This window comes from Cavia porcellus, unplaced genomic scaffold, assembly GCF_034190915.1.
Source record: "Cavia porcellus strain 051 isolate PalLab524CR breed Dunkin Hartley unplaced genomic scaffold, mCavPor4.1 scaffold_26, whole genome shotgun sequence".
Classification (NCBI taxonomy): domain Eukaryota; kingdom Metazoa; phylum Chordata; class Mammalia; order Rodentia; family Caviidae; genus Cavia; species Cavia porcellus.
Genome location: NW_026947509.1, coordinates 49113028 through 49137955, shown reverse-complemented (window position 1 = coordinate 49137955; position 24928 = coordinate 49113028). Strand labels below are relative to the sequence as shown.

General features: G+C 35.5%; 1 protein-coding gene across 5 annotated transcripts in view; it reads left to right on the top strand.

The window, feature by feature from the left end:
• Erbb4 (erb-b2 receptor tyrosine kinase 4) overlaps positions 1-24928 on the top strand; it is a 1018041-nt gene that overhangs the window by 701281 nt on the left and 291832 nt on the right. For all 5 annotated transcript variants that reach the window (XM_063237442.1, XM_063237441.1, XM_063237439.1 and 2 more), the window contains exon 5: positions 3153-3218. In XM_063237442.1, coding sequence (XP_063093512.1) covers positions 3153-3218 — 66 coding nt within the window. The remainder of the gene's footprint in view (positions 1-3152; positions 3219-24928) is intronic.

The following is a 24928-nucleotide window of genomic DNA, read 5'->3' as shown; positions in this document are numbered from 1 at the left end:
AACTATTGAGAATATTCTACACGAGAACAGAGAACAGGAAAAATCCCCAGCAACACACAAGGCATTTATGCTTCTACTAAGAGACAAACAAGGGACCTTTCAGAAGTTGTACTTGTTCTGTCCACTGAAATATTCACTTCAGCTGACATGAGGATAAATGGCTGTGTAAGAAACGCAGCAGAATCCCAAGCCATTGTCTTGTAATTCCTAGACCTTGCATTGGAATGATGTACTCAGCCTGGCATGGTCCAACTCCTCTCCTGGTGTAGAGGCTGTTACAGATTTAGATTTACTGGCTTTCCCCCTTAAAAACATTAAAAAGCAACACTAGATACAGAGTAGTCAAACCTTTCTTTGCAGAATAAAGCTAAACTAATTACAAATTCTATGTGTGTGTGAGCCATACTGATTTAGCTCAAATTTTTATCTCCAGTACTTAATATAGTGCCTAATACACAGAACAAAGACACAAAATGATTGTGAGTGGGTACAGAGAGAGGGTGGAAGGCAAAGCTGGTCGGAAGTTTTGTAGTTTCTCCTGTAATAGATGATTACTATGCAAATACTTCACCCCATCGACTCTGGCACTTTTATTCAGCAGAAATGTTGAGGACAGAAGGCAGAACATATTTTAAATCATGTAACCATACTATTTATACAGCTATACTACCAACTATCTACAAGAATCCAACTAAGGTAGCAGGTCTGAAAGTGTAATAAATGATTAATTCTGAAATATGCCTGGGTCAGATATTGTCACATTTATATGCTTGCAGCCACTTGGGAAGACAATTTTGACTCCAGTACCATATAGCGTATCATTTTGAAGCTCTAAAATGAACCGACAGTGTGAGCAGAGCCAAAAAATTCAGAGCCCCAGAGAGATAAACAAAGGGAGGTTGAGCTCAGCAAGTGTCCACGGAACGAGGTTCATCCAGGTTCAAGCACAGAGCTGGGGAGGGAGTCTGCGTAGGCCACGTGACCGCCTCCTCCTGGTCCCCAAAGTGTGTGTGTGTGTGTGTGTGTGTGTGTGTGTGTGTGTGGAATGTAAGTCTGAGTTAAGCCCAGGAAGCAAACTAGTTTCTGGTAGTATGTTTTTATAACGCTCATAGGTATTTTTTTATTTATGCACAGATGAAAATTAGAAACGACCCAACAAAATCTCACAATAGACAAGGTTAAAGGTTAAGTTATTTAAAATATTTTAGCTTCCTACGTGCCTTTTCCACGTAGACTGTGTTCTGGCCACCAATAATAAAGTTAAATATTTTATTATCCCCAAACACAATGAAAGAAGTCATAGATTAAATGGTAGGTCATTCTCTGCTTCAGATATCTTCATTTAACAGATCCCTTACCAAATCGATTTAAAAGATTTTTATACCTTTAAGAAAACACATTAAATACTATTTCTCATAAAATTTGTATTCTAAAAAGTTTTTAATGCTTGCCATTTTCTCTCGTAGTCCTTTCTAATTTCTGCTGGTATAAATCAATTTCAATTTATTAGCTTGCTACAAAGGAACTGCGGTAAGTTTTTAATAATAATTATCATTATCACTGATTAAAGTTATATTGTTCAGGCCAGATGGAGTCCTTTTCCTGTCAGCTAGAATGAGCTTGCATTATGTGATTGAATGTGTTTAGATCTAAATAAACAGATGGCAGGGTGACAGGATATTATACACTGGTGATGTCAGTCTGTCTTTCACAAACAGAATGGCTTTAAATAAACTCTGGTAGCAAGGATCTGCATACTTTTAAACTGATAACAAGAAGTGAGCCTGGGTGTGTAACTTGAAAATAGCAGCGCTCACTTCCAGTTGTTGGAGTGGCAGGAGTTTGTGTCTGCTGAGAGCGTGCTGTAACTGTGAGGGCGGCTGTCACTTCACTGTAGGCTCACTCAGGAAGCCTCACCTGGGAGAGTTCTCCTGGTGGAAAGATCGTCTAAGTCTGAATTTAAACAACCAAGTGAGCATGGAAATGATGTAAGTGTGTGATAATTTTTATAGTATGGTTAATTTTGACAAACACCAAATTTGCAATTAATGTAAAAATTCCAGAAGTTTAATAGCAAACGTTGTTGAAACTTTGGTCTTTGCTGGGTCTTCATATCTACTTTTTTAAAATTCTAAATCATAAACCATGTTCCAAAATCTAGCCTGAAATTTGGAAACAAGCTTCGAAGAAAATTATTTTACATAATTTTTGACTAATACTTTTATTTTTGACCCCTTGTGGGAATTTATAGGACAACTATGCTTGCTGAGGCCAATTTCCATAACATTCCATGATAGATAAAGATGCCACGGTATAGCCAGGCATGGTGACACACACGTTATTCCAACACTCTGGTAGGCAGAGGCAGGAGGATTTCAAATTAGAGCCCAGTGTAGCCAATTTGGCGAGAACCAGGCTCAAAAATAAGATGCAAAAAATGGACGGGGAATGGAACTCAATGTGAAGGCCCTGGTTTTACCTAGTTTTGATCTCTAATATCACACACAGAAAAAAAGAAAAGAAAAGAAAAAAAAAGAAAAGAAAAGAAAGAAAGAAAGAAAGAAAAGGCTCACAAATATGCCAGCATAGAAATTAAAAGCTGACATGTGAAAATGAATATAGTATCAATAAAATTTTGGAAGCATGTATTAAGGGGCTGAAATTGAGCTTTCCCCCAAACTTAACTTTTCCAATGTTGTATTTCATCTTTTATTCTGTTGTTTTGCCACGAATTTAAAAGAATATATTCTTGTTTTTACAAATTCAACTAGATTGTTTTTATCCATTAAAGCCATTAAGCTGTGAACTTTAGAAGTTATATCAAATAGGTCAATAGAAAAAAAACAGTATTCAATAAAATGAAGCTTATTAATTAATATAACTAATTCTGAGTAATTCCACACATTCATTTATTTTCTTTTCACATAAAATGTCAAGGGTATTTTGAATACCAAAACAGTGTGCTTCAGTTTTGCTTATGTGGGACTCTCAGGCTTTGCTACTTAAGAGGGCATTTTACGAGCTACACCTTAACTCTAGTGTGGTGTAAAAATCCCCATAAAGAGCAAGAATATTCCCTTAAGAAGGCACTTCTTGCTCAGGAGAGAAAGATCACTATGTGGATGACAGTTTTGTCCTTTCCTCTTCTATAGGTGGACGCTGCCATAAGTCCTGTACAGGCCGATGCTGGGGACCTACAGAAAATCACTGCCAGACTTGTAAGTGTTTATCACTAAAATGAGAGGATTGAAATGGTCAACAACGTTATAATTGATTCTCTTTGTAATTCTGGTCATGCAGCTATGACAGCGAGCCTTTGTCGTCTTGGGGTAGATTTGCATCTATGGAAAGAAACTGCCTAAAGCCATAGTGAAATTTAATATATAACTGGATTCTTATGTTTATTTTTTGTTTATATATATATATATATATATATATATATATATATATATATAACTGGATTCTTATGTTTATTAATGAATTTACAGCATAGCACTGGGGATAGTAGCTGGGACCTCAGAATCTATATATCTGTAAAATTAGAAAACTGAAATCTATACAAAATGAAAATTATTGCACTGCAAGTGAATGACTATTTTACTGCTTGCCTAAGTACTTGTATTATCATTCATTGATGAGAAAAAGAAAGAAAAGTCGGTGTACTATGTATCTGCTGCATTCTAGGCACTGTTCAAGGCACAGGGAGAGAAACTATGATTTAGGAACGTAGATTAACTGTTGTTATCAATGAATCTTACTCTAGGACACAGTTCTTAGGGTAAACTAATGAAAGCAGGAGGGTATCATTGCTGTGGTACTTGATAATAAAATATCCTGAGCATAAAGACAAACCTAATCTTGATATTCTTAAATCCATATTATATTCCAGTGAACTCTGAAGATGCTCTAATCTTTAGGACAAATGGTTTTCTTTAAAAATGGAAAAAAATTCTCCCTACAAAGGGTAAATATCTGTTCTTGCTGTAAAACCAAACACTGAAATGATGCAGTGTGGTGACAATTTCAAATGTATTCTTTATTAGATGGAAGACAGAAATATGAATATTTTAACATCATGCAAATATTAAATATTAGGACAATCTGCTAGATAGTTGTATGTTTAGAGGTTGCTAATTTGTCTCAGTTCATGATATTTGCTGCATTCTTTTTCAATAAAGAAGTACAAAAATTACGTTACTTTAAACCACCAAAAGAAAAAAATATAGGAAAAGATCTATTCTCGATTTTTTAAATTTATTTTTAAAATTCATAAGCATTCTCATTCGAAATTCAAAAACTTTAAGAGAACAAAGTAGCAAACGTATCTTCTCATCTATGTCCCATATTTGTCCCTCAGTCATTCATAGGCAGCACTTATTATTTGCAATTTTTGTGTACTTTCAAGAATAATTTGTATACACCCAATGTATGTCCTGTCCATTTTCATGCAAATATTAGCATGCTTTGTCTGTTGTACTCCTTGATTATCTACTTTCTGTTATGTTAATGAAATATAATTAGCTTTTCAAGAGGAAAAGATTATCTTGGTTTATAGTCCTGGAGGCATCAGTCACTGGACAGTTAGCCCATTTGCTTTGGGTCTGTCACAGGGCAGCACATTATGGCAGGGAGCACATGGCAGACCAAAACCGTTCACCTCGTGGTGGTAGAGTATCAAAAGGGAAGGGAAGGCCAGAGTCCCTCAATCCTATGTAGGGCACACTGCCAATCACTAAAATCTACCTCTGCACCCAGCTTAGAGTCCTACCACCTCCCAGTGACACCATGGCCTGAAGACAAGGTGTTTATCAGATGACCCTTTGGGGTTATTACAAATCCAAATCACAGCATAGTACAATTTGCCGTTTCATTCCATGCATATGTACATGAATTATTTATATATCTATTCTTAAAAATGGCATTTGTAAGGTCCAACCAGTATATTTATAGTTTGGTAGAGATAACCCACATGGAGATTTCATTCTCAGCAGAGATTATTAACAGCTCCCTGGGCCAGGGGCAATGAGAGCGAATGCCCATTTCCCAAGTCTCTGAATAAGTCAGCGCATTATCAAATTTTGGGGTCTTTGTCAAAAGGTTAGATGAAAAATACTATCTCAGAGTAGATTTAAATTAATGTATGTAATAGAAACAATGTTTTCTGGCAGGAATGTTTTGACAAGAATTTTAAAAGGATTCTATAGTAGATTAGACTGCTGTCTGAAATCCATTTCCTGCAGGGCACGCAGACAGTGTTTTCATAGCAGAGGAGTCAAAACCAGGAAGTGCACAGTGCCAAGATGACGTTGCTGTGGCCAATGGAAGAGGCTCAGATCTCTAAAACAACAAATAATCATCGCAGCACTTCATGATACAATGACAGCCACAAAAACCACTAGAGCACATGGAGATCCATGGTCTTTTATGACAAAACAAAACAAAAGAAAACAAAAGGAAACCTACCAAGTTGTCCATTTTAAAAATGAGCTGTTGTGGGCCAAGTCCTTACTTTATCGCTGTGGCTATGATAAAAAGGGGTCAGAGAGGCCTCCTTTGCAGCCTGTTAGTGCTGTTAGTGCTGGGCACTCCTGCAGGACCCCGTCCCATGTTAGATGGGGAAGGGGTATGTGTAAATCTGAGAAATGCTGGTTCCGGCTGGAACAGGGGGACTCAAGATGCCTTGCCCTTGTCCTTCCTCAAGGGTTCGCTCCAAAACCCAAACACCCTCCTCTGCTTGCCATTCCAACTTCTTTTGTTGCCTGTTGCATTAGTTTCAGAGTTTTTGGTCAAATTTAACAGGGAGGGAGAAGCAACCTGCGTGAACTGCTAGAAGAGAATTCCTATATAATAAATACTCTCAGTACTATCAGCGCAAATCAAATAAAACTACTTTAACTGATAATTTTAATTTTTACACTTTATAGAATGCAAAATATGGTGATATAACTAGATGATTAAAGTATAATATATGTTTAATATTTATGTATGGATGGAAATATCTCTGACAGGGATATAGGAGCCAAGATCTTGGAAATCCCTGTGGGAAGGTAGCAAGGAAGGACAAAGATATGAGCTTTCCTAGATTTGAGCAAAAATGATTTTCCTTCAGTTTACACAGTGTTCAAATAACTGAAACTTTTCATTCCTTTGAATAACTCTGATTATGATGGAAAAAATTTATAAAATAATTTCCATCCACATCTTTTATTTTTATAATAGAAAACATCCCAGATGATGGCTAAGCAGGCACATGGCTTTTTTAGAGACGTGTCCCCTTTCAGAAAGTCTCTCTGTGGCTGTGTATGCACTGTATGACACTTTACTCTGGGTCACAAAGCATGCTTCTTTTCTAGTTTGGTTTTTTGAAAGAGGGTCTTGCTATGTAGCCCAGGCTGGCCTTGATCTCACAGAGCTGTGCTCCTGCCTCACCCTGCCGAGTGCCTGGGATTACAGGCCGCACCGCCACACACAGCATGTGCAAAACATGTTTCTGAACCAGAGACAGTTGTGTCTCCAGGGCACATTGGTGATATCAGAACAGTTCCAGTGGTCACAATTGGGAGGTGAGGGAATGTCTTTTGGCACTTATAGGACAGGTTTGGGATGCTGCCGAGTGACACTGTATACACCTGTACCACAGCTGCTGTGGAGGCTGAAAGGCAGGAGAATCTCAGCTTCCACCCAGCCTGGGCAGCTTGGTAAGTTTATATCTGAAGGAAAAAAAGAGAGAAGTCTATGGTCCTAAAATTGAGAAATTTCATAACAGGTGCAGGCTTCACAACAGGTGCTCAGCCAGTGAGATTCACTTCTCCAGAGAATTTTTATTTGGGATTCAGCACTACTGGCTCTGCTATCTCAGAAACTTGAAATGGAAAAGGTAATGCGTCTAATTGAGGGTTCCATTTTTGGACCACATGTTTTAATAAGAAGCAGAAATAACCAATCTTTAGGGAAACTGAAGAATAAAGCAGCTATGCAGAGAAAAACTAACTGGTTTTGACAATTTTTTGCCTCCTGGTCTCCAGTCTTCATGAGGTCCAGATGTACTCACCACAGCTGCCTTGAGAGTCAGGATGCTCTTCTAGTGCAATTAAGTGGAAATGTATTGCTTGCCACCAACTGAAGGGGAAAAATGATCAATTTATAGTTTATATATCAAAATATCCATCACAAGGAATTGCAATCATCTAATTTTTAGGAATAGAAAATAGTCTTACTCTCATCAAAAATTCAGATAATGGTCACATGTCTGTTCCATAGAGTCTATTAAATTTAAATTCAGCACCCATTCACCTAAGACTTACAGGTACAGAATCTTAGTATTGTGTAGTGCTGAGCTTCATGGCTCATAAAACATTTCCACTTTTAATGGATTTCCTGTAAGTTAAATGAATCAGGTAATCATTAACATAACTTTGCAACTGGAGAAACATAAACTGAGGCAATGAGAATAATAATGAGGATTTCAATCCCGGCATTCTGATTCTAAAGATAATACTGTCTTGCCCTGTGATAATTGGGATCATTGGATTCGAAATCAGGTGATGCAGTCTCCATTGTCTGTGCTTTCTGTCATTGGGCAGTGGTCTCTCTAAATCTCAGTTATTACATCTATAAAATGAAGATGCTGCCATTTATCTCGGTTGCATTTGGGGGATGGAATTCAATACCTTGTTATAGGTGAAATACTTAGATATTTTCAGGCACAGGCTAAGGACCCACTAAATACAGCTGATAGTTTAATAAAGCAGAAATGTTAGAAAACTGTATCCTTTTGGAATCTGCATGAGTGGTGATGGGTGAGATGGCTACTCCTGTAGCGGCTCTGCCTGGTGAAGTCCCCTGATACCCCATATCCCGGAGTAAAAAGCAGAACCCCAGAGGGGAGCATGGTTTCTTGTCCTGGACATTGATTCCTGTTCTGGCTCCTTATCTGACCTACTTGAAAGATAGGTCACTTATCCAAATTTATGTAAGACAGCAGTTTGAGATAAAATGCATTTGGAAGCTATCCAAATATATACTTACTGTAAGACCTGAATTTTAGAATTACTATAAAACTGTTTGTGGGTACATATGAGAATTAGACTTTTTCAGGAATACCTTAACAATGGGTGAGTTCCAGAGATTCCTTGGAGGTGTGACATACAGGATCAACATTTTTTAAATGTAAAATGTCCTGGGCTTTATTTAGATTTCCAATTGCTGACTCATTAACTAAGGTATATTATTGACCCTTTGCCCCACTTAGGGTAAATTCTATCTGAATCCTGATTCATTTTTTTTTAAGAATCAGAAATCATATTCTACAAATTTTTCGACAATATTCCGATTCTGTTATTTGACCACACAAACTCACTTATTTCCAATTATTCTTTTGCCTATGACTGAAATGAATCTTTCTTAGTAAGGACTTCTGTGGAATTAGTAAATGTATACTTTGCCAAATATTTACTTATTTTTTATGGAGAATTATGTTTTGAGGTTTTTTTTTTTTTTTTCAGTATATTTTTTTTTTCAATATGTTATGGAAGTCCATCACCTTAGCTCAGGAGGCTAAAGTTAGGCATAATTCTGTTCACTCCTATGCTAACTTCTCAAGGATCCCCCTTTGTGCACATGATCTGGGAGTCAGCCCAAGCTGCTTAATGTTGACTATTTATGGTAAAGACAAAAGACAAGAGAGTGAGTTCCTGTTAGCGACAGGTTTGGATGACATGAAGCACCGAGGGGTGGTGAGAGTTGAAACCATCCGTGGACACAGCTGTGGGGAAATGAATATGTTCACAGTGACAACGGTGAGCTGGTGACCAGGTCTGTGGCTGCCGAGGTTTTAAATTAGCAGCAATGAAGAAAAGGTTTACGTTTCTGTTTCTGTTTATAGAGTTAGCGAAATGGAAGAAGAGTAAACATATGGCCAGCTTAGAATGGACAGTAGCTCACTCCTCAGACTTAAATTTTAGTAGAATTTTGTAAAGTTTTACTGTAATTTAGTAACATTTTACAACTTATTTTCTGTCCTCGCTTGGGAGTTACAATTACTTTGATTGCCTATTGAATAATGTGTCATTGTGCCACCATAACATCTAATAATGTTCAGACTATAAGCCAGAGTGAGTAGTGTTGAAACTGCCTTAGTTACTTTTCTATTGTTACTGAACAGGGACAAAATAGCCCACGCTCAAAATTAAGGAAAGAAAGGTTTATTTAGCTCACAGTTTGTGGAGGTTCCAGTCCCCATTTAGCTGGCTCCAAGTCAGGGTAGCATGATGACGGGCAACAGTTCATGGCAGGGGAAGACAGCAAATGCAAAAGAGAACAAAAAGTGGGAAGGAGCAAGCCTCTTTTTCTCCCTTATATTAGAAGCAAGCTCCCCGCCACGGGTACGTGTAGCCCTCACGCCATCTGCTGAGCCCTCCTCTTGCACAGGCTTAGGATATTTACAAATTGAGGACCCTGGCCACCCAATGAGTCAATTAGTTAAGCTTCTAAACTTCTCATGTTGACACAATATATCAGCCATTACAACTAGAGTGAGTTGTTGTGGAGGGTTGGATCTAATATGCTGCCCACAGAGTCTCATGGATTCAGAGTGGGACCTTTGTGATTGGATCATGGGGCACTGTATTCATCAGCGGATTAGTCCTTGATGGCTTTGGGGCTCACTGTGCTTTAGGTGTTGGGGCCAGATCAGGGGTTACTGAGGGACTGACTGGAAGGGTATATTCTTGTCCCCACCTCCTCCAACCTCTCTCTGTGTCCTGACTGTGAGGAGACGTTCAGCAGTCCTCAGCTATGTCCTCCCATCATGCTCTTCTGTCTTAGAGCTAACCAACATGGACTGAATCCTTCAAAACTGCAAGCCAAAGTAATTCTGTCCTCTTTTAAGTTGAGGTTGCCACCTACTTTGTTCTCGCAACAGGAAAGCATCTAATGCAATCAACTATTTTAAAATATTTTCCTAAAATATCAGATATTTTTTCTGAATAAATTCTTTTAAAACTCTTAGATGGCTTAATTTTGTAAACACTAATGCCAGTAAATGATGCTTGTAGAATCTTCTCAAGTGGTCAACTCTGTGTTTGTGTCATGAGGATTCTGATTTCCTGAAGCACCTTGAGTTCATACTCTCTAAATCTGTGTGTGTGAGTGTGTGTATGTGTCTTAGGGTATCCTGACCTTAGCAACCTAATGTGAATATTTCTCTCAAAGCTGTGAATAGTCAAAAATAGAACTCGGGCTTGGACGCTGAGCTCTACATTACATGTGATCAGCGACTCCAACATGAAATAGCTTTATAGTTCTTTGCAGCTAAATCATGGCTGTGTTGCTTCACAGCACAGCTTAAGTAAATTGATTCAGTGGATTAATGTAGTCACGTCGGGGGAGACAAACTTATCTGCTATGTGAAGTCTGAAGCTTAAAGAAGTATTATTTAGCAGGCTTATGGGGAAGAATGACAACTCTCTCTGTTCATAAGAACTGAGACCTGAAGTCTGAGCTGGGTAGGTGTAGGTATAAAAGAGACTAAGCCTTAAGAAATAAGTAATAATGATTAAAAGAACAAAGTTATCTCTGTCCCTGCAAGATAGATGAAGCACACTTATCTCATTTAAAATAGATACTGCATGTCCTTTTTATCTTTAAGCACAGTATCAGTCTGGCTCTCTCTAGTCTATTATCAAGGAAGGTGGTGGTTTCACTTTACACATTCATTTTGTCTTCCTAGACCCTATAAACCTAACGCGAATCCAAGGTCATCCCATTTAGTCACTGAATTTTGAGTGATGAGAGGGAACAAAAGCATGCATTGCAATATTAGAGTTTGCCTTTCCCAGCCTCTGTATTCATCTTATATTGAGATAGGCATAATTGTCGTCAGTTGCAGATCATATAAGTAGAATACTAGGTTAGTAACAATTCAGTCTACTTTTCAGTCTCACAAGTTGATTTGTTAATGACATTTCTCACTTGAAGACAGATCAAAAGTTGTAAGTGCATTTGGCATTGGGTTAAAAGAGTTACTTGTCTTCTAAACTGAAATATTACCCCAAACAAACTGGAAATGCATATTTTAACTGCTGGAGTGACCCAGATAGATTCTACTTTTGCTCTGTATATTGTTATTAAAGTAATTAAAATTAAAGCATTATTTTACCCAAAAGAAAACTTCTGGCAGTAGAATTGACTCCTTCTTACTGCTAAGAATATTTTTTTGTAACCAGATTACTTCAAAATTACTTTTTAAATTCAAAATACTAAAACAGTGAAATTAATATGAGCAGTGTATTTGTACAGTTGAGGATGAGTTATTATTATATTAGCAAACAACACTATTGTTACAAACAACACTTTATGTTGGATATTGTTTTTATAAAGATAGGATATGCTAGGAAAACTTAGAATTTATTTAACATTCTTCAATAATTTATTATGCTTCAGCATGAAAGAGTTCTTCTTAACTGTGGCAATATAGTAAAAGTTTTATTTTAATAATAGGGGTAAGAAATTCTGTAACTTTAACTCGGGTACACATTCCATTCATGATAAGGACAAACATTAGAAATAATATAATTCTGTTTTTTGTCCCAAACTGTGTCTGGAACAGCTGTGAAGTGGAATATTAAAATCTGAGACATTTACCTATTTTGGTTCCTCAAAATTTTATTAGGAAAATATTACACCTCAGAATGCAATTTTACTTTTTGCCATGAAGTTACCAAAAGGTTCTTGTCACTTGTGAAAGCCCAATGACAAATCGTGAAGATCGCAGGCCCGCTATGTGTCCATACATGCCTGCATGTATAATTTGTCTAAGGCATAATTACGTTTACATAGTCTTTGTTGAAAAAATGTTTGAAAAGAAGGTGCTGATGTGGTAAATATCCAATTAGAGAGAGAAACACAAATGGGAGTTGATGGAGAGAAGAGAAAAAGCTGAGGCAGCACCCTCGATCAATCAGGGTAACGGCCAGCTTTTGTTAGAAGCAGGCATCTTTAATTAAAACTCTTGTATTTTACTAATAACTTTGCATGTCCACCGGCTTTCTTATTGATTTCAATTATTTTCTATTTTCCTTTTCCTGGATTTATAGTTTCCAGAGATATCGTAAAATTAAAGGCAACATTAGAGTGGACTAATTACTTGTACACATTTAACATTTCAAGTGGTGACCCAATCATTTCCTGGAAGAAAATAAAAGAATAACCTTCCCCGATACACAGTACTTTTCATTCTAAACTAAAGTTGGCAGTGTTTGTTGATAGTTATACTTTGCTTCAAACTTTAAAAGAAGACAATTTCTGCTTTAAATATAGGATATATTTTTATTTACCGTGTTTGGAAACAGTTTAATGTGACTCCAGATATTGCCTAATGCCACGTGAACAAATAGATAAAGTTATTTCTTTGGGCATGGCCTGGGCGTGATACCAGATAAAAATGAGGGATGTTTGAAAAGGTCAAAAAGATAATGAACTGGGCACGGTGGACTGAGATATAGTCCTGCCTCTAAACCCACTCAGTTTCAAATACCTCGGTTTCTTCATATTCCCTCATCTATGAATGAAAAGATGGAAAAAAGAATGATTTCTGCCTCCTTTCTTGCATGGTTAAGAAGTATGTGTGTACATGCATGTGTGTGTGTGTGTGTGTGTGTGTGTGTGTGTGTGTGTGTGTATGGGTGGGTGTGCTTGTGCATATATCCATGGACTCACTATATATGTGTACCTTCTTTCCCTAAAAATAGGACCTAGCCAGAAAATAATCAGCCTTGAACACTAGTGGTCTCCATTAGTCTCTTGCTAGATGGTTACTCTGTAAGTCAAACCAGGTGAGGATATATGTATCTACATAGACAGTTAGAGATTGCATGATATTCACAGGGCCACAGATAGGTTAGAAAAATGCAAATTGTGGAGGGTGACCACAGTAGGTAATCTAAGCAGAGAGATCAGAGTGAAAATGCCACATCTGAAATATCATTAAGGAGACATTTAGAAGGATAGTTAGAAATATCTCTCTGTGTTTTCATTAAAAGAATTTTTTGTCTGTTTTGCAAGACAGCATCTCACTGTGTAGTTTAAACTGGCCTTGAACTCATGACATGGCCCAGACTGGCCTCAAACTTGTGGCAAGAGCCTCTGCTCAGCTTCCCAAGAGCTGAGCTTACCAGAGGGTACCACCATGCTGGTCTTGGATTTTGATATTTTGATAATGATGACAATCGATGCTGAATTATTTTTAACTTTGCAACAAATTTACCATCATTATAGTAATCTTTCAAAGAGAAAGATTTTAAGGTTAGATACATGCGACATGCTTCTGATTAATAAGACATTTATATTCAGTCTTTATTACAGGAATGGAAAGGAATATGAAATTTCATTCTTGGAAATACATGCACTTGCATTATGCTCTTATGATGAGATAATATGGCAAGCAATTTCTAGGCAGTTGTTTTGGCTGGAGAATGAATAAAATATACAGAATATAAATAATTAAAAAAGAATAATAGGGGTGATGGATACATGTTAATTTCTGTGTCAAGTCCATTAAAATAAAATTTTGTCCATTACATTAAAATAAATTTGAAATGCCTATCAGATATTTTAATGGTCTATATCACAAGCCAATATATATATATATATATATATATATATATATATATATATTATATGAAAGTGTATAACAGCTGCTTCTCTCCTTTGCCATAGGAATTTATTTAAAAAAACTTCATTATCCTTAAATAAATTTGTGATGTTATGAAGGGTAGAATGAGAAATATTTTTAAAAAATCATTTTTACACATTGCTACCTCACTGAAGATAGGTAGAATTTTTGGTTTATCTAAAGGCCTTTTGCTCATAAATTTTATTCCAGTGGATCTGACAGAGCATTATGACTACAAAAATATCTTCAGATTTTGTCTGATTTTGTTATTTTCTGATTTGGAATACTGGGTAGGGCAGATATTTTCCTCTAATATGAGATGTTATTCATAATTGATATGTAAGTAATTCTGTTGACTCAACAGAAAAGGAAAGAATGTTCAGAATTCACAGCTAGTAACTGATAATTTTTTTAAAAAAGCTTCAATAGTTAATCAAAACATAAGAGAAAGCAGGAGTGAAGAATTATATACTAAGTTGCAAAGACTTCTACAATAAAAAAATCATGTCTTCTCAAATTGAACAAAACTGAAGTATCTGTGAAAAATATATTTGATGAAAGAGGCACACATTTGCAAAGAAGAAACTTCTGGAAGGCTGTTATGGTTTGTATCTAGATGTCCCTCCAAAGCTTCACGCAATTGTGACAGCAGGCTTTTCAGAGGTGGCTGCATCTAGAGTTTGTGATTGATTCAGGATCCAGTGCTGGGGTTAAGGGTGTGAGTGCAGCACCACCCTGGGGTCTGGAGCCTGCATACACTAGAAGGGACAAAAGGAGACCCCACCCTCCCCTGCTTGCTCCTTTTGCTGTCTTCCGCTACCATGAACTGTTGCCACTCTGCCAAATGGCCCGCTGCTTTGAAGCCAGCTGATTATGGACTAAAACCTCTAAAAACTGTGAACTAAATAAACCTTTCCTTCTTTAACTTTGGGTGTCAGATTTTTGTCTCAGTAACAACAGAAAGTTACTAAAAGGCTTTTCTTCATCAAGTATCACGATGTTGAAGACAGTAATTTTTGACACAGTATGGTGTGGATGCTGTATGCAGTTGGCTTAGTGGGCAGTCCATGTGGGGACTGAATTCTGGACTTTTGATACTTAGTTTTCACAAGAATTGTAATTTTGAAAGTGAAGCAAAAGCGTAAGTTATTCTGTAAGTAATGTTAAAACAAACAGCTGTTCTATGAAATAAATATATTATATCCCTATCATAAAACAATAGACAGGAGATGGATTGTACAGTAAACATTAAAAGGCATGAAATACAGATTTTGGATGGATTATAGAATAAAATTTAAGAAATATGAAACACCTGGAAAATATGTATGAAAACTACAGAATGATGGATGTCTTTTTTATGTCATTTGACATAAAGAAGTGTCATTTTATGTCACTTGACATAAATGATATAAAATATGTAAGAAATCAGAGATCCTCTAAACTAGATCATAGTTTTATATTTTAAATATATTTTATTAAGAATTGAAATTTTTTTCATTTCTTTCTTTTATTAGGTTTAGTGCTTTGTAGTTATTTATTTAATTTATTTATTTATTGGTATCGAGAATCAAACTCAAGACCTCACACTTGCCAGACAGGCTCTTACGCAGCTGAGTTAAATCCCTGGCTACTAGTATAAATGAGATATACAAAATGATGCAGCTCACCAAAGAGAGTTTGTACCTGTATGTGATACTTCTTTACTCCCCTTGTTTCCCATTTCACTTCTCTCCCTCCAGTCTCCTCTTCCCTCATTTATAAAAGCTTTGCTTCCATTTTATCCTTCTTTTCTCATTTTTCCTTTTCCTTTCCTCTCTCCGCCCCCAGTGTTCCTCCCCATTTGAAGATTTTCGTCCTATTTCACAATCTCTAGCAAACATTTTGGTCCTGTTTTACACATTCAGTTTCTCACATCAGAGAAACAATTTATACATGTGTGTCAGATTGATTTTGCCTAAGATTATGGCCTTAAGGTTCATCCATTCACCTAGAAATATATCAAGTTTATCCTTATTCATGGCCACGAAGTACTCTGTTATATAATAAAAGCCACATTTTCTTTATCTATCCATCAGTTGATGGGCATGTGGCCTGTTTCCAAGATTTTACTATTACGAACTGTGCTTCTATCACCATGAGTATTCATATATCCCTGTAGCATGATGCTTGTAATTCTTTTGTAAAGATACCAAAAAGAAGAATAACTGGATCAAATGGGCTTCTGGTCTTAGTTTGTTTCAAGAATCTTCACAAAAATATTAAGAATTTATACATAAAATATGTAAAAAATTGACTTTACTTATAATTAAAGACATACAACTTTCAAATTTGAAATATATTCAGTAATTCCCAGTTGTGATAAATATGGAACAGAGATAAGAAGTATACTTGTTAGATTACAAGTAGTAAATATTTTCATTTAGATTAATTTGTAATTTGTGTCAGAAGATTAAAATGTACATGTTCTTGGAAAAGGAAATTTATTATTTCAACACATCTTAAATTCTCATACAAACAAAATGTATTTAAATATTATATAGTAAGCAATATATATATAATAGTAAAGAAGTACACAATTAAATATCTTAATGGGTTAAGGTAGAATTTATTCGCACCATATTATAATGTAGGGTCTTGAAATATAGCAGAAGCATATTCATGCTACTATAGAAAATTATTATTGATGTAATATTTAATGAAATAGGCAAATAAAGGAAGATAACTTTTATTTATTTCTTAACAATACCAACAGTAAATATTTCTGTATTAGGCATTGTGTTAGGCCCTGTTGCTACTCTGAGCTTAATGATTTCCCACCATATATACAATCTTACCCTACCTCTACAAATATTTTCTGTGAGAATAACAGTGATTTTTGTAAACATTCTTCATAAAATAATCTAAATATGTATTTATAGTATAACTATATTTGAACTGTTGATCCTATACTCTTTCTTATTATTTTTAAGATACAGACCTGAGTGTTGGCTCTCGCTGGGACTCATTTTTTTCCCCATAAAATTTGTTATTTGAATGGCCTCATATGTAAAGATTCCATAAAATACTATATATACAGATATAATCTTATTTCTGTGGCTTTAGCTACAAATGTGAGGAGGATTTGAGGAACATCTTAGTATCCATTATCCTTACTCATAATTGTCTTTGCTAAAATGGCTTCAGATCAAGTTATTTTTCAGAGGCACAAACTTTATATGTGTTTGACTTTGTGAATTATACAGTGTTACATATAAAATAGTGTCTTAGTTACTTTCTCATTGCTAAGACAAAATGCCCAATACCCAACCTTAAAGGAGGAAAGGTTTACTTAGCTCACATTTTGTAGCTGTTTCAGCCCATAGTTAACTGGCTGCAAGGCACGGTGGTTGGCAGAGGGAGATCACAAGGAGATGCAGTTCATGGTACACAGAAGATAACAAAGAAAACAAGGAACAAGACAAGCTTCTTTCTGCCCTTTATATTGTATCTACACCTCTAGGATTAGGCCAGTGCCAAGCCAGTAGGTGGACTGATTTGGTAATCACCCATCCTGAATCCTAGCATCCTTCATTCTAGCATTGCACCACGAGTCAGTCACACACTCCGTGTCCAGCCACCTCTGACAAACCCCACGTATAATTGCAGAGGCTTGGAGTGACAGCTAGACGCAGTCTATAGTAGACAGTTTCTGAAACTGTCTTCCTCCTCCCTTCCGGTCCCTTAGGTCTTGACTTCTGGACATCCGTTGCATGTGACCTAACTTAAGGTAAACAGATCAGTGAAGATATATAGGAGCCAGGAAACTAATTTTAAATCCTATTTTGATAATAACTTATTGTGGAGGTTAGATAACCTAATTAAATATTTTAGCATATTAACTTCTTCATCTGTGACATTGGGATAATTAACTTTCTTAGCTGAATGCACAGGTTATACATTGCAAATATTTTCTTATTATTTTCAGTTTACATGATACTCAAGGGGTCAGGGAACAGTATCTCCCCATCTGTGAACACTCTTTTCCTCCCTGTGTATTTTACATTAAGTAGCTACTTTATCATAATACTTTTAGTATATATGTGGATATTCATGAAAATATTTGTACAAACTATGTGTTGGACTTCTGTTTGATTTATCAAGCTGGCATACTGTATTTTATCATTTAGTATTATTTGATCTACATTTTATTTTTACATTGTCTCATTTTAGCACACAGAAATCAACCTCACTTTTTAATTTCATTTTATTTTTTTTTAAAATGCGGTGGTTTCCCAAGTTAAGACTTTTATAAAAATGAGACTCTGAAAAGAAAGACTGCAGATATATCTCAATGTGAATTGCCTGGGTTGAATCCACAGTACCAACAAAAGAGAAGAATTATATCAGTTTATACATGCACCAAGCATTTGTTCAATAACTTTTTATATAAAACTAAAAATTACCAGGATCACCCTGAAGAGTTGTGACAGCTCTCAGAGATATATAAACAATCTAAACAAACTGTCTACTATATATAAACAAACTGTCTACTATAGATTGCTTGTTTTGAATATGACAGATATGAAATTTATTTTGCTTTCTAGTTTCTTCATTAATAAAATGAGAAATTGAGACGAGAGCACTATCACTTACTCATTCACCAAATATTTGTTCATTCTTAAGTTTCTTTCTTGTGAGGGTGGGAACTGGGATTTGAACTCACAGCCTTGTGCTTGCCAGACAAGTATGTGTGCCACTGAAATAAATCCCTGGCCTATTTATTTATTCTGGGTCAGATATAATTCTGTGTTCTTTTCAGTTTTAGTATTCTGTTTGTAAGTTTCACATTGTAAGAATGAAACTCAAAGATGTATAGAGTGAAGAGGAATTACCTTCATTATCTTCTACTAATATTTTGGATACAGAGCTTGGATAAGCAAAGTATTAAGTTTTGTGGTTATTTTTTCCATTTATTTTGTTTTCCATCAAAGCTGACTGAAGAAGTCTGTTGGTCTGTTTGAAAACATAGATGTTGAACATCATCTTTTCCACATTTCTTGGTTTGTGACATGTCCAAGACATGACTATTTCAATTTTTTATTATTTAGTCTTTTGTATCACTTTTTGGTGGACTGGAAGATACAGCCTTCAATTCAATTTAAAAGTATATTATTAAACCCTATTTTTAATGCAGATTTATACTTTTCCTTTATTGTCTTGAAATCTATACTGTTAGCCATTGAGGAGTATGTAAAATAACATACTCATGCTCAAGAATCATTTTATATTTAATGTGATAGGGAAATATTGCTTTTTTCCTTTGAATCTAGACTTACAAACTTTGAAGATGTTAATATCCTATTAATAAGGAAGAATTTCCCCAGTGACCAAGAGTAGAGCTTAAAATCAACTTTAGATCCCACAATGAATCACTAAGTATGTCTTTATAAAATAGGTTAAATAAAACTTCATTAAATAAATGAGTGAAGCAGCTGATGATGAAGAATGAATTAGACAAGATGCCTTTCCTCTCTGACACAACTAACAATATTATGCCATAGCCCCTGGCTCAGCAGGGATTTCTCTGGGACGGAGGTTAGACCCGATTAGTACCCGCCAAAAATCTGAGCGTGCTGTTACTAAGTGACTCTGAGTGCCAGCGTCAGGAAGGACTGTCTGGGTGTTTGCCGTCTTTTTCAGGTGAATTGATTCCATTACTGTAGTTAGGGTTAAGGAATTATGTTAAGTATATTAAGTGTATACTTCATGGCACAGATTGGTCAGTTTGTGTGGGTATAATTGGAAGATTGATCAGACCTATTTGGAAGACCTAGAAACCTTTTCAAAGTTTCAGTCTGCTGAGTTTAATTGTTTAAAAAACTACATATCTCTGAGCGCCTTCTTCAATACATTAGACTATGTTATTAGTTGAAATTATTGAGTTCTTAAAGTACAAAATGTTTTCTGTGTACATCCAAACCAGCCTTTCCCAAGGCCTTCTGTGCTTCCAGTTTTTGGTTTAATTAATCTGTGAACTCAGTGAGTAAGAAAGAACATTTTACTTTAAGATTCATCTCCACCCCTGCCTTTCCTCCTCGATGAATGTACCCCTTCTGAAGAAACTTTGCCTTAGGATGCAGAGAAATGTTTTATGGAAGAAATTTCATAATATTGGCTTAGAAGGTCTCCTGAAAAACCTGGGAATCCCAGCCATAAAGGAATGAATGAATGAATGAATGAATGAATGAATGAATGAATGAATGCTTAGGAACTTTCTGACACCTACCCCAGACTTACTGAATCAGAATGTAGGCCGAGGAACAGGCATCTTTATTTTTATATCTTCCCATGGATTCCTGACTCTACCTGACTCTGATGTGTGCAGCTATTCTTTGGGGAACATGGATGGCTGTGTGTAGTTTGGCTTTGGTTTCATTAGCCCTGATTTTCACACAGCTCAGCATGTTCTATGATTGATACGAGTATTTAGATGGTCTGTGAGCTTCAGGGTTCCATTGCATAAAGTGTGCCGTAAACTGCAAAATGTTCACCTTTCTAGGCACAATTTCACCATTCATAGGACAGAATAATGGATCCTAAAGCTAAAGTATAACTCTAGCAGACATCTTATCAATTCCCCCATCTTTAATTAAGAGGATGTCTAAAGCATCCAAAAGAGATTTCCTTTGAAATACTGACAGTCAAGAACTCCATACAATTTCACCTTACTGTGTTTCTATCACTGAAAAAGTCAATAAATTCTTCTTCATATCCAAAATTACTTCTATCTAGCAAGAAGCATTACTTCTCGATCAGATCTCCAGGTGTGGAACTGAAAATATAGTAGCCTCCAAACCACTGCCCTGAAGTGTTCCCTATTTAATGGACATCATGTGTTTTATAGACACAGTCTGTCAAAAATCTGTCAATACAAAGAGAAATGAAAGGGGCAGCATTCAGGTATGGTTCAGTAAATGGTAATTGAAATATAATAAAATAATAAGAAAATAAATGTTATTTCAAATGTGACTGGTGATGGAACCGGAGTATGCCTCAGAATGCTTTACATGCACACATCTGTGGGAAGATGCATGATAACAGCTTTCAAATGATCTTCCCCTTTTTTTCTGATATTTTTTGCCTTTAGAATGACCCAGACAATATTTCTTTTCCCAACTGAGGTTATTTTTATCTCAAATCTTCTTTACTGCTTGTTCATTGATTTTGGCTTGTTTGATTTCCTCATTAGTGATAAACAGCTTAATCACACAAATAAGAAATTAAAGCAAGAGGTCATTGTGATTAAGTTTCAAACAAAGAGTAATTAGTCTGTCAGTCAGTCAAATGCTGTATAGATTTTTCCCATTTTGACGGGATAGAATAATGGTTCTCAACTCTAGACCATACATTGGAATTACAGAGTTCATTGAAATTGTCCAAGCTCCTACAACATTTACCAGTAATTTTGATTTCACAGGAATTAAGTGATTCCTAGGCATTTTATTTAAAAATTTAAAAATCCTCTATATACTGGTACTAAAATGGAGTGTTTGGATCTCAAGGCATGGTCTTACTTGGGCCTAGTGATACTAGCTGAATTAAAATTTTCATTTACACAAGAAGTCCTATATTCAGGTTGGAAAGTTCCTGTGAGATGCCTTAATGCAAAATCCAGTTAAAAAGTGTTGGACACAGGAATTAAAGACAGTGATTGAGAAAGGAGGACGGACATAGTGACAGCATATTTTAAAAGGGAGAAAACATTTGTAAAACTTTGCTTTATCTCTTTTTTCCATTGGCCTAACCCATCATATTTTTGTCACCTTGACATCATTTTTGCTACATAAATATTAAATTTTTCTTTTTCAAATAAAGTAAATTTATTGTAAGGGAATATCTTTAATGATTAAATTGATTTTCATTATCATTAGAGAAGGAATTGTATTGTTTTTGTTAGTGAAATGCTGATAAATAAATCTATGAACACTTTAATTCTTTTGAGGTGATAGATATGCTGTCAGTAGTATCCTTTTACCACAGCACATTTAATTCTTTAAATTTACCCCTCTGATTCCCATGGATATTTGGAATGAATCTCCATTCCTAATTTCAAATTTAGTGACCCTAATATATTGAAGAGCTTCACTTCCTAGCTTTCATACTAGTCACGTTTAGTGGTATCGGCTAATAACTAATCTAGTTAAAACTCTACCCAAATAGTATAATACACCAGTGAAATAATTTAGAAAAAAATACTAACTATAGGGGAAAAAACCCCTAATGAAATACTTGAGCAAAGTTGGAAACAAAAACTAAAGCAATTATGGGTTAGTGTTCTATGGATGCCGTGTTATCCCATTGATTATAAGAGCTGTGTTTTGTCTAGTGTCTTTGCCCTCATAAACAATGAGTAAAACTTGATGAGTTTATGTGTATTAAGTAAATAATGCTTATTAATCAATAAATGTGATTAAATGGGTTCGCTTTCTGTCTTTTTTCCTTTTGCCATGCACGTAGCTTTTACATATAAAGCGGAGTGCTCTCTTTCTAAGAACAGGTCTTGTGAAGCAGTATAAAGAAATGTTTCTTAACTATTGGTTTGGGCTTTCTACTTACTAACCCATCAAACAAACTCTTCCCAGCATGTTTCATGACTACTGAATCTTCGTTTACAATGAACATGAAGTAGTTGATAGTGAAAAGTACAGTTCTCATGTTGAACTTAACTTATTTTTGAAAATAATCTATTGTAGGGTATTTTGGGGGAAAAAAGCCCATAATTTCCTTTACAACATCTTACAACAAAACTTTAACAATTATTTGTGTATGGATGGTGGTTTAGACTGCAGTGATGGCAAACCTATGGACATATGTCCATAAGAAAATAAATTACTAATTTAGATAAATTATTGTGATATGAACATACAAACAATCTAAAAATAAATCTAGTCGATTATCATTATAAATATTTTCTAAATTAACTTTCTTATTTGGCAGGGAAGACCAAAGTAAATGATAAAAGGCTACTAAAACATTTGGTTTGGTTACCCTAATCACAACAGCATTAAAATAGGAAATAATGCTTAGACCTATGAGTCTAAGATTAAAATATAATGTGACTTAGAAATCACAAGTCTTGATTCAACCCGTGTGGCTGATTTCCAATCCCTGTCAACCAGAAGCATTTTAATAACCTGCCCTGTGTTGACACTTATTTCAAACATAGTAATTTTCTCATTTAACGTATTTCTGCTTTTAATTAGTGACTCTTGGTACATCAAAAGAACTTTATTAGAAAGATAAAAACTGTTTGAATCTGTCTTTTTTAAAACTGTCTGCTAAAATTGTTTGCCTTTGCATTATGGATTAGAACATCTAAATAAATCTGCCCTTTAACTAAAAAAATTAGGACAACCATAGAAACATAATGTATGACTGTGAAAAGTTAATGAATAGATATAATTTGATTATGTATCACATGTATGTGATAATACCATAAACTATAAGTAAAAATTAAATTCTAGATATCAGAATACTCTGTAAAATGTAATAAATTAGCAAATAAATTGAGAAATATGCCAGCTGGTTATCAGTGCTATAACAAAAACTACATGATGAAGAAAAGATGAGGGAGGAGTAAAGGAAGGAGGAAGGAGAGAGAAAGGAAAGAAAGGGAGAAAGAAAAGAAGAGAAAATCTTCAGGAGTCAGTTGTTTGGGAAAGACTTGGTCTTAGGAGAGGTAGATTTCACTGAGGTAAAACTTGAGCAAATGCTATGAAAATGGATAAGGTGGGCCAAGGTGATTAATGGTATAGAGTTTTGTAGCAGAATAACTATACAAGAAATGACCCATTTCATATCTTATTAATTGAACATATCTTAACTTGTGAAAACAAGATACACCTTCACAGATACAGATCTGAGTATTTGATTTTATAGAATCTCTAAGCTTATAACAAGACTTATTATTTGGTTTTATTTTCACAAAATTTTTTAAAAAGACAGAAGGTGATCCCAGTGAGGTTTCATTTTTTTTCTCTCTTGTCTGTACTAACATACTACGTACACAGAGAGAAATGTGATCATGTCCCATGCAAGGATGGATTTCCCATTTTAATGTTATGAAGTAATTTATGAGCGCCATTATCATGCCCAATGAGAAAGGATCCAAGGAAAAGTATGGCATAATGAAATCATCAACAGAGAAGTTTAAGGACTTTCTAAATCTAATAAGAGATACCAATAATAATTCCAAGTTATTTGCATTTTGATGCACTCTATTTTTTGGTGTTTTACATGTCTCTAAGCACTGCTGTCTAGGTCTCAACATCCTTTTATCCCTCTGCTAAGTGCACTAAGTGGAGGCTCTGAGTTGACAGTTTATGGTTTACCAATTCACTTAGAATATATGCCTGCTTTTGGTGGACTAAGCACCAAACAATGTACTTATCCTAAAGGATAAAAACTTCAATAAGATAATAAACTTCAATAAATTTGTAGTTTAGTGTGCAGGTAGGGGCAAACATAGAAAAAACCAAAAATATAATCTATAATGATAAGTACAATATTTAACAATTGCAGAGAACTATTTACAAGGAATCTAAGCATTTTTTATTTGTATTTCTAGTTGTCTTCATTGCTGCTAGGTAGGTACTTACACTAAGCACATCTTAAAATAAATGGCCTGAGACATAGAGGGGTCAAATAAGTTGCCTGTATCACGTAGTGGACTTTGGATTTGTGCCTGGGTCTTCAGACCACACACCCTGCTGCATTAATTTTATTTTGTTCCTTGTTTGGAAACTAAGATGACAGAATGATTCAGTTTGCAGATGTGTTAGGAGCAAGATGGTTCAGAGCAAGTATTTGCTAGACAGAGAAGACAAGAAGGACTTTTTACGTGAAGGAGTCGTGCAGCTAGGTAAAGAGAATCCTAGCCTCACTGAAACAAGGTATCAGGAACTCACAACTGCGTTCCTGGGTGGCAGGGTGAGTAGTGAGAGAAGCTGTAAGAAGCAGAAATGGCTGTCAATTGATGGATGACTCATCTCTTGCTAGAGATTTAATTCTTTGACTCGGGGGTGACCAGTGTTTCATGCTGTAAATCAACATTGATTTATGAACATTGGCTTATATTTTCAAGCCATGGCTTTCAGAGCAGCATGGAGGATTATCTGGGATCTAAGAAAACTTTTAGAAGGCTGTGTGATGATTTAGAGATAAATTTTGAACATAGCTAAAGATAGGGAGGGAAAGAAAGAATTGCTAATATGTGAC